This window comes from Lutra lutra, chromosome 3, assembly GCF_902655055.1.
Source record: "Lutra lutra chromosome 3, mLutLut1.2, whole genome shotgun sequence".
Lineage (NCBI taxonomy): Eukaryota > Metazoa > Chordata > Mammalia > Carnivora > Mustelidae > Lutra > Lutra lutra.
Window position 1 is genome coordinate 68,254,821 of NC_062280.1, and position 13,908 is coordinate 68,268,728.

General features: G+C 37.1%; 1 protein-coding gene across 2 annotated transcripts in view; it reads right to left on the reverse strand.

Annotated features, from left to right (window-relative positions):
- TLK1 (tousled like kinase 1) overlaps window positions 1-13,908 on the reverse strand; it is a 142,687-nt gene that overhangs the window by 90,486 nt on the left and 38,293 nt on the right. For both annotated transcript variants that reach the window (XM_047722115.1, XM_047722116.1), the window contains exon 2: window positions 9,550-9,668. In XM_047722115.1, the coding sequence (XP_047578071.1) occupies window positions 9,550-9,668 (119 nt within the window). The remainder of the gene's footprint in view (window positions 1-9,549; window positions 9,669-13,908) is intronic.

Below are 13,908 nucleotides of genomic sequence, written 5' to 3' on the forward strand. Positions count from 1 at the left end.
CATTGCACATGCATTGGCCCTTAAGTGACCAGCAAAAGCAAATCGGAGTATTGATTTTACGGTTACAAATAAATAGAGAATAAGTGAATTTACAATTACAGAATCCTTGAATAAAGAGAACTATTGTATGTGTACGTCTACCAAATCAAGCTTATAGACTATATTGTGCAAATAGTAAATCCTGTATAGCCTGCTGTTTTATACATAAACAGTCAAAATTTAAAAGAATTATATTAAAAGCCCTTGCTATAACTGCATTTTAATAAATTCACCATGTGATTTTTAGACCCACTTGATTTATAAAAATTTATAATTGTCCTATCTTCCTTATGGATTATTAGTCCTTTAAAAGTATCTATCTTTATACCACTCAGGCTTTTGTTTCTAAAACTTTTTTTTTTTTTTAAGATTTTATTTATTTATTTGTCAGAGAGAGAGAGAGCGAGCACAGGCAGACAGAGTGGCAGGCAGAATCAGAGGGAGAAGCAGGCTCCCTGCGGAGCAAGAAGCCCGACGTGGGACTCGATCCGAGGACACTGGGATCATGACCTGAGCCGAAGGCAGCTGCCCAACCAACTGAGCCACCCAGGCGTCCCAAGGCTTTTGTTTCTAAAGAATGTTTTATTTGATATATTCATTCATGCATTCAAAAATATTTATTGTAAGCCTTACTGCTGTTGCAGATGCCAGAAATATAGCAATGGAAAAAAAAAAAAAAAAACAAACTCCAAGGGCTCATGGAGCTTATACTGTACAAGAAAGGAAAGAGACAAAAACCAAACATAAATATTTGGTATTATGTAAGGAACCAATTAAGTACTTTTAAAGAAATTAAGGGGAGAGAGGGGCAGAGTGATATCTTCTTACATAGAACGGACAGAGAAAGCCTCTTTGAAGAGGTGAGAGTTGAGCAAACATTTAGAAGTATGTTTGAGGCAAGTGACAAAACAATGTGGTTGTAGTGGGATGGTTGTTAGTTGATAGGGTGGTTAGTCTAAAGTTAGGTCAGAAGGTTTTCATGATGAAGATACTGAATTGTATCTTAAATGTGATGGGAAATCTTTGGAAGGTTCTGAGTTAGGGAGAAACTGACCTCAAACTTGTATTTAATTCTAACTTTCTTCTTCTCTATGACGACCTAAAATATTCATTCTGGGGGAGATGTTTCTTGTCAAGAGCCTATAGATGGATTCTCACTTGTGATAATATATACTTGGCTTTATTTCTTCCATATTATATAATAGTTAAAATTAGAATTATTTTTTCTTCTTTCTCTCTACCTCACTTTTATTGGATTACATTTCCTTTTATTCCTCCTTCTACACCCTGTCACAGTAATGTAGAAGTTTTTTTTACAATATCTATGTTGCCTGTGCTTATAACTTTACTTTTAAGCAAACACAACATACTTCATTATAGGTAATCAATTTTTACTCTATACTCCTAGATAATTTTCTTACCTTCTTCCTATTCCTCCTCTCCCAGAGCACTGTCACTATCAGAAATTTAATCCTTGTGCTTTAAGTTCCACATTACAAACTCCTGGTTCACCGTGACTAAAAGCTGCTTACAACAATAATACTGCATTTCACAGGCACATTGTCACTACCAATTTAGATAAAACCATTATAACAGTCATTGCTCAACACTATCTTACATTCTGTAGCTTCATCTATATTTTTAAACCCAAATGAATTATTTTAAAAATACAAGCTTATCCAAAAAGAACAGTAAATCAAAATTAATTCATCATCCAACATATAGTACATACTTAAATTTCCTGAAGTATCTCAAAAACATCCTTTATAACCATTTTCTCCCAATCCAGGAGCAAATCGGGATTCATAGATTCAATCTGACTATGTCTCTTCGGTCTCAACCAATCTGGAACAGACCCTCTGCCTCCCTTTGTTCTTCATGGTACTGAACACTTTGAAGAAAGAGTCCAGGCCTGTTGTCCAGCAGGATGTTGCAGGAGTATTTTCTCATGACCAAATTCAAATCAAACATTTCCACCATGGCAGGGGGTGTGGGAGACAACCAACATTTCCACCATGAGAACTATAGATGATCTGTGTTCCTCTTATTGCATCACTTCAGAATGCGCCTTATGTCAGACTATGACACTGCCAATAAAAAATTTGAGCTTGCTTATTGTGGTGGTGACAAATCTCTCCATTTTAAATATCCATTTTCTCTTTTCTAATAAATAACTCTTCTATAGGATGAAACCTTGTGACCTTGAAAATATACTGGTATCCAGAACATTTTACTAAATGATTTTAACATCCACTGATGATCCTTGCCTTAATTAATAATTGTGCTGGGCAATACTGAATGTTGATTTCCTGATTCTACATCCCTTCTACATTAGCTGACATTCCTCCAAGAGACTATCACATAACAACAAACATACCTAGCTTGGTCCCTAAGTACTATTCCCCACTAAAATGAAGCAGGGCTACTTGGGAGAAAAATCTGTTCACATTCATTGCAGAGACCACAGTGATACTAGAAAGATGGTAGGGATGTGTCTATACATGAGCACAAAAATTCACAAAATGTTTACATCTCTTAAATCTAAATAAAGAGTATACAAGTATTCTTTGTACAATATTTTCAATTTTCTATAGGTATAATATTTTTTCAAAGTAAAAGTTGTTTTAAAAAAGTGGGGGGTGGGAAATCCTGCAGAAATGTTTAAGTATCAGTTCAAGAATATATACAATTAATATAAATGAATAAATAAGTATAGCGTATCATCCTAATACTAACTTTAAAACATCAGGAAAAACTCCATTTGTCCAATGGAAACCAAGGAATAGAGGGGAATAAAAGTGAAGTATAATTAGAAGACATCAGACAACAGATAGCAGACCAAGTCAGAAAATAACAATAATTACATTTTGCAATGGACCAGACCTACCTTTAAAAAGTAAAAATACTAATATTCTATCAAAAAAGACATGTGGTCTACAAGTACAATTAAAACAAAATGAGTAAAAAATAATAGAAAAACATATGTCCATATATCTAAGACACATATAAACCAAAAGAAAGCCAAAGATGATAATCTTAAGATTTGAAAAAAAGCAAGTATTTAAGGGAAAAGTAATTACATGGTTATAAAAAGAACAGAATCAGATGTATGTATGTAAAAATTTGGCCTCCAACTACTTCAAATAGATATTGATAACTGCAACCTGAAATACATAAATCAATAATCACAGCTAATGCTTTTTTTTTTTTTAACTGAAGCACAGTTGACACTCAATGTTACATCAGTTTCAAGTGTACAACAGAGTGACTGGACAAATCTATACATTACGCGATGGTCACCACAAGTGTAGCTGCCATCTGTCACCATACAATGCTGTTACAATACAACTGATGTTTCATATATATATATTTTTGTTCCCTATGCAGCTGAAGATCTTAATACACCACTCAGAAAAAGATCAAGCTGATAATACAGGAAATATTTAAGATCTGAACGACTAAATTTAAGAGCTATTAGATATGAAATGTTTATAAAACAGGGCACATTAACAGGGATTAATGTTATACAAACTATATTTTCAAAATGTAATGCCATAAATTAGAAATCTGTAACAAAAGAATAGCTCAAAATATTCCCATTGATAACCCTTGTCTTACTTTTTTTAAGTTTTTTTTTTTTTATTCATTTGACAGAGAAAGAGAAAGAAAAAGCACAAGCATGGGGAGCAGCAGACAGAGGGAGAGGGAGAAGCAGGCTCCCACCAAGTGGGGTGTCCAATGCAGGGCTCAATCCTAGGACCCTATAATCACAACCTGAGCCAAAGGCAGACACTTAACTGAGTGAGCCACCCAGACACCCAACCCTTGTCTTAAAAAGGATATAGGGGCGCCTGGGTGGCTCAGTGGGTTAAGCCTCTGCCTTTAGCTCAGGTTGTGATCTCAGGGTCCTGGGATTGAGCCCTGCATCAGGCTCTCTGCTCGGTGGGGAGCCTGCTTCCCCCTCTCTCTCTGCCTGCCTCTTTGCCTACTTGTGATCTCTCTTTGTCAAATAAATAATCTTTAAAAAAAAAAAATGTTTTAAAATTTAAAAAAGGATATAAAAGTGGGGTGCCTTGGGGCGCCTGGGTGGCTCAGTGGGTTAAGCCGCTGCCTTCGGCTCAGGTCATGATCTCAGGGTCCTGGGATCGAGTCCCGCATCGGGCTCTCTGCTCAGCGGGGAGCCTGCTTCCCTCCCTCCCCCGCCCCCTCTCTCTGCCTGCCTCTCCATCTACTTGTGATCTCTCTGTCAAATAAATAAATAAAATCTTAAAAAAAAAAAAAAGTGGGGTGCCTTGCTGGCTCAGTCAATGCAACAAGCAACTCTTGGATCTCAGAATTTTAGTTTGAACCCCACACTGGGTGTAGAGTTTACATAAAAAAAAAAAAATGAATAAAGTATTGTAGTATGTAGTTTTTTGGTTCTTACTTCTTTTAACTTAGAATAATCCATTCATCTGAGATGCACCATGTTGTTGCATGTTATCAATAGTCTCTTACTTTTTATTGCTAAATAGTATTTCATTGTATAAATATATATATATACACATTTCTTTTTAATACATTCCTCTTAGATGAGGAACAGCTGAGTTGTTTCCAATATTCTGAAAATTACAAATTAAGCTTTTCCTTCCTTTTAGATTTGACAGTGGTTATGTGGCATAAATATCACACAAAACAATACAGAATATTTCCATTTCCAAAGATCATGACCAATATAAAGAAAAAATATATATATACACGAGGTGTAAGAAATAAAACCATCATTTTTGGAAGATAATTATTGGTGAGAGAGGCCTAAAGAATCAAAAAACTGTTACAACCCAAAAAAAAAAAAAAAGGCCAACAGTCAATACTTTAGCCACAAAAACTTTAAAGTAGTCAGAAATTAGCCAAAAGAATTCATAAAAACTAGCCAAAAATTCTTAAGATCTCAATAGGCAAAACTGAATAAATGGAGATACATTTCATGTATTTGGATGGGACAACCTAATCACATAAAGATTTCACTACTCCTCGGGGCGCCTGGGTGGCTCAGTGGGTTAAGTCTCTGCCTTCAGCTCAGGTCATGATCTCAGGGTCCTGGGATCAAACCCTGCATCGGGCTTTCTGCTCGGAAGCAGGTAGCCTGCTTCCCCCTCTGTCTCTCTGCCTGCCTCTCTGCCTACTTGTCATCCCTCTTTCTCTGTCAAATAAATAAAATCTTAAAAAAAAAAAAAAAAGAAAGAAAAGATTTCACTACTCCTCAGTTAATCTATAAACGCAATGCATTCAAAATAAGAATTCTATCTGATAATCTAAGGAAAAAGGTACAAATAATCTATTATAGAAGACCCCCCAAATGCTAACAAACAAATGAAGTGATGCTCAAATTTTATATGAGGGAATAAAGAACCATAAAAAACCTAAATCAACTTTATAAAGGAAGATTAAAGAAGATACTTGGTCTACCTTATAAAAAAGCTGCATCAAAAATACAGCAGTATTTTTTAAAAATGTGATACTAGAACAAGAATACAGACCAGTGGAATGTAAGAGAAATTTCAGGCAGATATATATATCTATATAGGTATATAGGTACCTATATAGATATATATATCTGCCTGAAATTTCTGAATAAATGGTACCTATATAGATATATATGGCAAATTAATATATGATAAAGGTAGCATCACCAACCAGTGGAAAAATATGGATGATTTAAGAAGCAATGTGGAGAGGAGCTCCTTGGTGGCTCACTCAGTTTAAGTGTCCAACTCTGAATTTCAGCTCAGGTCATGATCTCAAGGTCATGAGATCAAGCCCTGCATAGGGCTCCACAAGCAGTGCAGAGTTTGCTTGAAGTGATCTCTCTCTCCCTCTGACCCCACCCCTCCAAAATAAATAAATAAATCTTTTAAAAAATGTTTTTAAAAAAGCAGCACTTTGGAGAAAACTGGCTCACCAGGTGGAGAAAAACAAAACTGGATCCCTATCAATACTATATAAAAGGTGGGGCCTAAAGTGCAAATATGACAGTAAAACTATAAAATTAACAGAAGAATCTGCAGAATATCTTTGTGGCCCAGGGATGGGGAAAAAGTATTTCACTCCTAGAATACCTCAGGGCCCACTGAACCCAATTTTAACGTTTGAGCTTCTTTTTCAAGTAGTTCTACCTATTTGTAAAGACTGGTATTTGTCACGAGGTGGGGTAAGAGAGGAGAAGGGTGGCACCTGGGTGTCTCAATTGGTTCAGGGTCCAACCCCTGATTTCAGCTCAGGTCATGATCTCAGGGTTGTGAGATCGAGCCCCATGTCAGGCCCACACTGGGCATGGAGCCTGCTTAAGATTCACCCTCTTCCCTGGCCCCATTCATGCTCTTTCTCTAAAAGAAGATTGATATTTGGGGACTTTTATTCTTTCTTAGAGATCATCCGAAGGATAAAACTAAAATTAATTTTTAATGGAATAAAATGCATTCTATCTTGTAATTAATCACCAGACATCCAATAGACCCTTTCACAAATTTAAATTACATTATGGGATCTTATTGATTTTATTTTTACTGTATTTTGTTATTACATCATCCTAGGAATTACCTCATTACTCATCATTGTTCATCAATTATTCCCAACTATGCTAAAACAAGCAAAAACCATTAAAGAAAAAAAAAGAAGAATGATGATATGATAGGCAGAATTATATCCCCCAATGACACTCACATTCCCAGACCTAATTCCCAGAACCTGCAAATGTTATGGGAGTTTGCACATCTAAGGAGGTAAGGACTTTGAATTGGGGGAATTATACCAGATTATCCAGATGACATGAGCCAATCTAATCACAAGTACTTAAAAGTGATGAACCTTTCTTGATTGTGGTCAGAGGGTGATGTGACATCCAAGAACAGTAAGAGAGCTGCATCACTGCTGGCTTTGAAGATGGAGGAAAGAAACTAGCAGCCATTGGGGCGCCTGGGTGTCTCAGTGGGTTAAGCCGCTGCCTTCGGCTCGGGTCATGATCTCAGGGTCCTGGGATCGAGCCCCGCATCGGGCTCTCTGCTCAGCGGGGAGCCTGCTTCCTCCTCTCTCTCTACCTGCCTCTCTGCCTGCTTGTGATCTCTCTCTGTTAAATGAATAAATAAAATCTTAAAAAAAAAAAAAAAAAAAAAAGAAACTAGCAGCCAAGAAAATTCAGGCAGCCTTTAGAAGCTAGAAAAGGCAAGGAAAAGGTCCCCCAGCCTCCTACAAGAGCCTCCAAGAAAGAATCAAGTTCTGCACACACCTTGATTTTAACCCAATGAGAACAATGTCAGACTTCTGACCCTCAAAACTATAAGAAAATAATGTCTTGTTTTAAGCAACTCTGCAGTAGTTTTTTATGGTAGAAACAGAAAAACAATGCAGATTTAATGACCTAAAAGAGTGATGCAATAGTGAAATAAGTGATCATCTCTCAAGTTATCTTCTTGTCTTGCCCAAAGTACTGCATTATCTTTCAGGAATGTACAGAAGACTAGAGACGGGGTATCTGGGTGGCTCAGTCAATTAAGTATGGACTCTTGACTTTTGAACAGGTCATGATCTCAGGGTCGTGAGACTGAGCCCCATGTCAGGCTCCACGCTCAGCAAGGAGTCTGCTTGGGTTTCTCTCCCTCAAAAAAAAAAAAAAAAAAAAAAAAAAAAGATACTAGAAACATCCTTGCAGACTGATTTTAGACGGCACGGACTCCGGTGGAGAATTAGAAATTTTCATTTCCCACCCGACTTGCTCAAGAGAAGAAAACAACAGAGAAAGACATTTTGTAATTATTAGACAAATCAGAAAGTAAGTATAAAGAGATAACAACACTTCTAGACTCTAAAACTGGTGGCAATGGCTACAGAAGTGAAATCTCAGGGTCATCGAATGATATTATCCTAGATGAATTTTCTTAAATTCAAGAATCAATGAATTCCATAACCTATTTCTAAGGAAAAAAAGGAAACATGGTATTTTCATTAGTCAGTCATTCAACTGAAGGACTTCATCATATTCTTCTATATGAATCTGGACACTTCATGCTCAAAGGATACATGACAATATCCTTTATCTTTTTTGATGTTTGTGCACCAAGATTTACTTGCTACAAAGAGGATTTTAGCTTAAATTCTTATTAAAATATCTAATAAAGTTGTCACTCGTTATACCTTTACTCCTATAAATTAATAGTAAAATAACTTAAAATATAAAAATAGCAAACGATGGGGTTCCTGGGTGGTGCAGTTGGTTAAACATCCAACTCTTGGTTTTGGCTCAGGTCATGATCTCAGGATGTAAGAACAAGCTCCATGCGCAGCAGGGAGTCTGCCTGGGTTTCTCTTTCTCTCTGCCCCTCCCGCTGCTTGCTCTCACTCTCCTTCTCTCTCTTTCTCTCATAAATAAATGTTTAAAAGAAAAAAGGAAAAGGACCTATTTGACCCTGATGGTTCATAGTGATGACTGGTTTTCTTAGTATACCAAGAGCTATTCAAAACTTGAGTTATAGCCTATAAGGGAAAAAAATCAATGAGTGTGATTATAATAAAATTCAAGAGTCCTCTAGAATGATGGATACCAGGAACAAAGGCGACAGACTGACAAAATGGGAGAAGTTATCTGCACTGTATACAACCAACAAGGAACTGATATGTAGAATATACAAGGAACATGGGAAAATCAGTTTGGGGAAAAAAGTAATCCTGATACAAAAGCAGGGAAAGTATTGTAACAATTTATAAGAGACTCACAAAAAGCTAACAAGTACATGAGGAAATGCTCAAAATAATTGGTGGAACAAGAAAAAAAAAAGAGAGAGAGAGAGAGAAAGAGGGATACTATTTTATACCTGTTAAACTATCAAAAATGAGAAATCCAGAGGATGCCAAGTGTTTCTGGGATGTGGGTACATAAATGATCATGCATTCTGTTAAAAGTACAGGTTAGGCCTGTACAACTGTTCTGAATAGCAATCTTACACTATTCATTCAATTTAACTCTATATACACTGTATAACCCAGCAATTATGCTCCTGTAAATATATCCTAAATAAATGCTCACAGAGGTCCACAAAAGAGAAAGTACATGAAATCCACTACAATGTGAGGTAATGGGGAGTTGAAGACAACGTGAGATCTATCACTGGAAAGCCTAATAGATACACTAAGGTTTTAAGCAGCAATTGTACAAATAGGAACATATACAGGTAGGACCAAGGATCACAGAGGCAAAGAAGAGACACAGGACGGGAAAAGTAAAAATTATATAATGGAAGAAGAGCAATTCAATCTACTAAATTAATTTTTACTCCTGAAACCTATTATGCCCCTGAAGTATGTTATGCTATAGTAAAAATCAGGTTTATAAATACTGGATTTTCCCCCATACATTATAAAAATTACAGTAAATAATGATTTGCTATTAAGCACATATGCAGGATTCTTTTATAAAATATATTCTGGATCATTTAATACAAAGAAAGAATGTGAAATAAAGATTTTAATTCTACTCACTTTTGCTCCAACACTGCAACTGCCAGTGCTCCCTGTGCTCCCACTTGCAACTCCTGTAAATCTAGCTTCCAGTAATTCTTGCCTTCTTGGATCCAGACTATGAAGCTCATCCATTGCACCTATTAAGAAAAGGAAAATAAAACACAAATATATATATCTTCATATACACACAAACGCAAAATATAGGGATGTGGTTAGTGGAGATGTCACTACAAACTTAATGAATGTATTCTATAAACAGATTAAGAGACTTTAAAATTTTATCATGTCCTTCGCTCATTTAACGAAACAACCAACAGTGAATTTCCAACACTTGTGACTGCAATCCAGAATAAGAAATATATTTTCCACACAACTCAGTACACAAACATATACAATCATGTATCAAAAAATTTCACAAATTCTTCTTACTGCATGCAGTGCACACCACTATTTTCTAGTCTATTTTTGTCCATTAGGTGAAAAAAACACTAGTTGTGAGCTATTTAATTGACTTCATGTGCCATTAATTGACCATAGGTCCAAAGTTTGAAAAATACCACTCTCAAAGTATAATGCTAGCTTATACAGAATTCTGACACTAAGTGACATTAATAGTTAATTATTTTATTTGTTTATACCTTTTCTGACTATATTTTAAACCGGAAAAGATTGTTTTATGACTTTCAAATCCCAGAGATTTTTGGTACATTTGATGGTTTTCAGTTTCTATCGGTGGATAAAAATTATACATATATCAAACAGATCACTGAGGTAACAGCTATTATTAAAAAATCACTGGAGAATTAAAGGGGAAAAATCAGCATCCTCGTGTAATTGCTACTATGCAGACTAAAGTAACACAAATTCTACTTAAAGTTCAATTTTAAATTTCTTTTATTCGTGTCTAACTAGACCCCTTCCACATACTCTTACATTCCTCTATCTTAAAGGTTAACAGTTATTCCTATAGATTTCATCTCTTGAAATTGTTTTCATTTTCTTTCATATTTTTTTTAAGATTTTATTTATTTATTTGACAGAGAGAGAGAGCGAACACAAGCAAAGGGAGTGGGAGAGAAAGCAGCAGGCTTCCCGCCAAGCATGGAGCTTGATGCAGGGCTCAATCCCAGGATTCTGGGATCATGACCTGAGCCCAAGGCAGACGCTTAACTGACTGAGCCACCCAGGTGCCCCTCATTATCTTTAATTTTTATCTAGACAGAGGACTGGATGGATAATGGCCATCCTTCCATATTTACTTGCATATATCTGTACCTGAATATATATTTTCTGCCCACTCCTCTTTCTTCCATCTCAAAGAGGTCACTACCTTTAAAAAGCTGAAGCCTTCAGTTTTTGCTTTTGATCCCATTCCTTCTTCATATCCAAGGGATCTTGCATTTGCATGTATAGACCTAAAACTACAGAACTCTTAGAAGAAAACACAGGGGAAAGCATCATGATCTTGGAGGATCTGACAATGATTTCTTAGATATCAAACTGGGAAATGTGGCTCCTGGGTGGCTCAGTTGTTAAGTGTCTGCCTTCGGCTAAGGTCATGATCCCAGGGTCCTTGGATGGAGTCCCGCATCAGGCTCCTTGCTCAGCAGGAAGCCTGCTTCTTCTTCTCCCATTCCCTCTGCTTGTGTTTCCTCACTCGCTGTGTATCTCGCTCTGTGAAATAAATAAGTAAAATCTTGAAAAAAAAAAAAAAAAACTAGGAAAATGCAAGATCCCTTACAGAATACATAAAGAAATCCTACAACTTAACAAAAGAACCCAAACAACCCAATTTAAAACAGGGGTAGGGGAGGAAGGGCCTGGGTGGCTCAGTTGGTTAAGCATCTGCCTTTGGCTCAGGTCATGATCTCAGGGTTCCTAGGATCAAGTCCTGCACTGGGCTCCCTGCTAAGCGGGGAGCCTGCTTCTCCCTCTCCCTTTGCTGCTCCCCCTGCTTGTGCTCTCTCACTCTGTTAAATAAATAAAATCTTTTTAAAAGAGGTGGGAGGCAAGGGGTGGGACCTGGGTGGTTCAGTCAGTTGAGCATCTGACTCTTGCTTTCAGCTCAGGTCATGATCTCAGGGTCATAGGACTGAAATCCACATTGGGCTCTGTGCTCCATGTTTGGCTCTGCACATAGCACAGAGTCTGCTTAAGATGCTCTTTCTCCCTCTCTCTCTGCCCCTCCCCCTGCTGTCTCTCTAAAATAAAATAAAATAAAATAATCTTAAAAAAAAAATGGGCAGGGGCGCCTGGGTGGCTCAGAGGGTTAAAGCCTCTGCCTTCAGCCCAGGTCATGATCCCAGGGTTCTGGGATCGAGCCCCGCATCGGGCTCTCTGCTCAGAAGGGAGCCTGCTTCCTCCTCTCTCTCTGCCTGCTTCTCTGCCTACTTGTGATCTCTGTCTGTCCAATAAATAAATAAAATCTTAAAAAAAAAAAAATGGGCAGAGTACATAAACAGACATTTCTCCAAAGATATGTAACTGGCCAGTAAGTACATGAAAAGAGGTTCAATATCAATCTTAGGGAAATGTAAATCAAAACCCACAGTGACATACCACTTCATCCCCATTAGGATGGCTACTATCATAGAACAGAAAATACTAAGTGTTAGTAAGGATGTGGAGAAATTTGAACCCTTGTGCAAGGCTAGTGGGAATGTAAACTGGTGCAACCATTGTGGAAAACTATGTGGCAATTTCTCAAAAAAAATCGAGCACAGAATTACCATATGATCCAGAAAGTCCGCTTCTCAGTATATATCCAACAGAAGTGAAAGTAAGAACTAGAACAGACCTTTTTTTTTCTTTTTTTAAAGATTGATTTATTTATTTGACAGAGAGAGATCACAAGTAGGCGGAGAGGCAGGCAGAGAGAGAGGGGGACGCATGCTCCCCACTGAGCAGAGAGCCCGATGCGGGGCTCGATCCCAGGACCCTGGGATCATGACCTGAGCCAAAGGCAGAGGCTTTAACCCACTGAGCCACCCAGGTGCCCCTAGAATAGACCTTTATACACCATGTTCATACCAGCATTATTCACAATAGCCAAAAGGTAGAAGCAACCTAAGTGTCCACTGATGAATGAATGGATTAACAAAATGTGGTATATGCATAAAATGGAGTATTATTCAGCATTAAAAATGAAGGAAATTTTGACACAGGTTAAAATATAGATGAACTTTGAAGACATTATGGTAAGTGAATTGTACAAATTGTACAAAACCAATTGTACAAATATTGTATAATTCCACTTATATGAGATTCGTAATAGCCAAATGCAGAGACAGAAAGTAGATGATGGCTGTCACAGACAGCGGGTATGGTGGAATGAGGAGTTAGGTGTTTAATGGGTACAGAGTTTCAATGGGGAAGATACAAAAGTTCTGGAAATGGATGGTGGTGATGACAGTACAATAATGTGAATATACTTATTGGCATTGAACTGTACACCTAAAAATAGCTAAAATGGTAAATGTTGTATTATGTATACTTTACGATTCTTACAAATAATTTTTAAAAAATAAATAAATTGGACTTTACCAAAATTTTAACTTTGTTAGTTCAAAAGACATGGTGGTAAAAATGAAAAACAAGAGACAGGGAGAAAATATTTATAAAACATTTATGTGCTATATATTATTTCTACTCTTTGGCTTGATAGCGCTTGAAATTTATAATGCACTGAAATTTAGTAGAGAAGATGAGGACCTAAGTCCCTACTTTTACCTGAACCAACTAATAATGTGGTATTTTGTTTACCACTGTTTTTGTTTCTTAGATATATAGCTTCCTCTAGGACCTCAGCCCTCCATGAGATCTTAGAGGAAGCTAAACACTCAAGGAATAACAAAAACTGGTTTCTAACCAAACTCCTGTAGGGAATCCCAACCTCACTAATAATCAACACGTCTAACAAGTTTTTACGACATTTTAATAGCAATGTATGCAAGAACCCTTAATATAATTGCTGACAAATAACAGATGCTTAACAAGTATTAACATAGTTGTCTATTTTTTTTTTAAGATTTTATTTATTTATCTGACAGAGAGTACAAACAGGGGGTGGGGAGCGGCAGGCAGTGGGAGAGGGAGAAGCAGGCTCTCCACTGCACAGGGAACCCAACATGGGGCTCAATCCCAGAGCTCTGGAATCGTGACCTGAGCTGAAAACAGACGCTTAACCAACTGAGCCACCCAGGCATCCCTAGCATACTTATCTAAATAAAAATATAATCTGGAATACTAGAGCCTTGCTTCCCAAAACGCAGTCCACTGACCAGCAGCCATCTGTTACCCCTCGATGCTTATAAGAAATACAAAATTGTCGGTTCCACCCCTATACCTAGCAAATCAGAATCTATATATTTTTTAAAG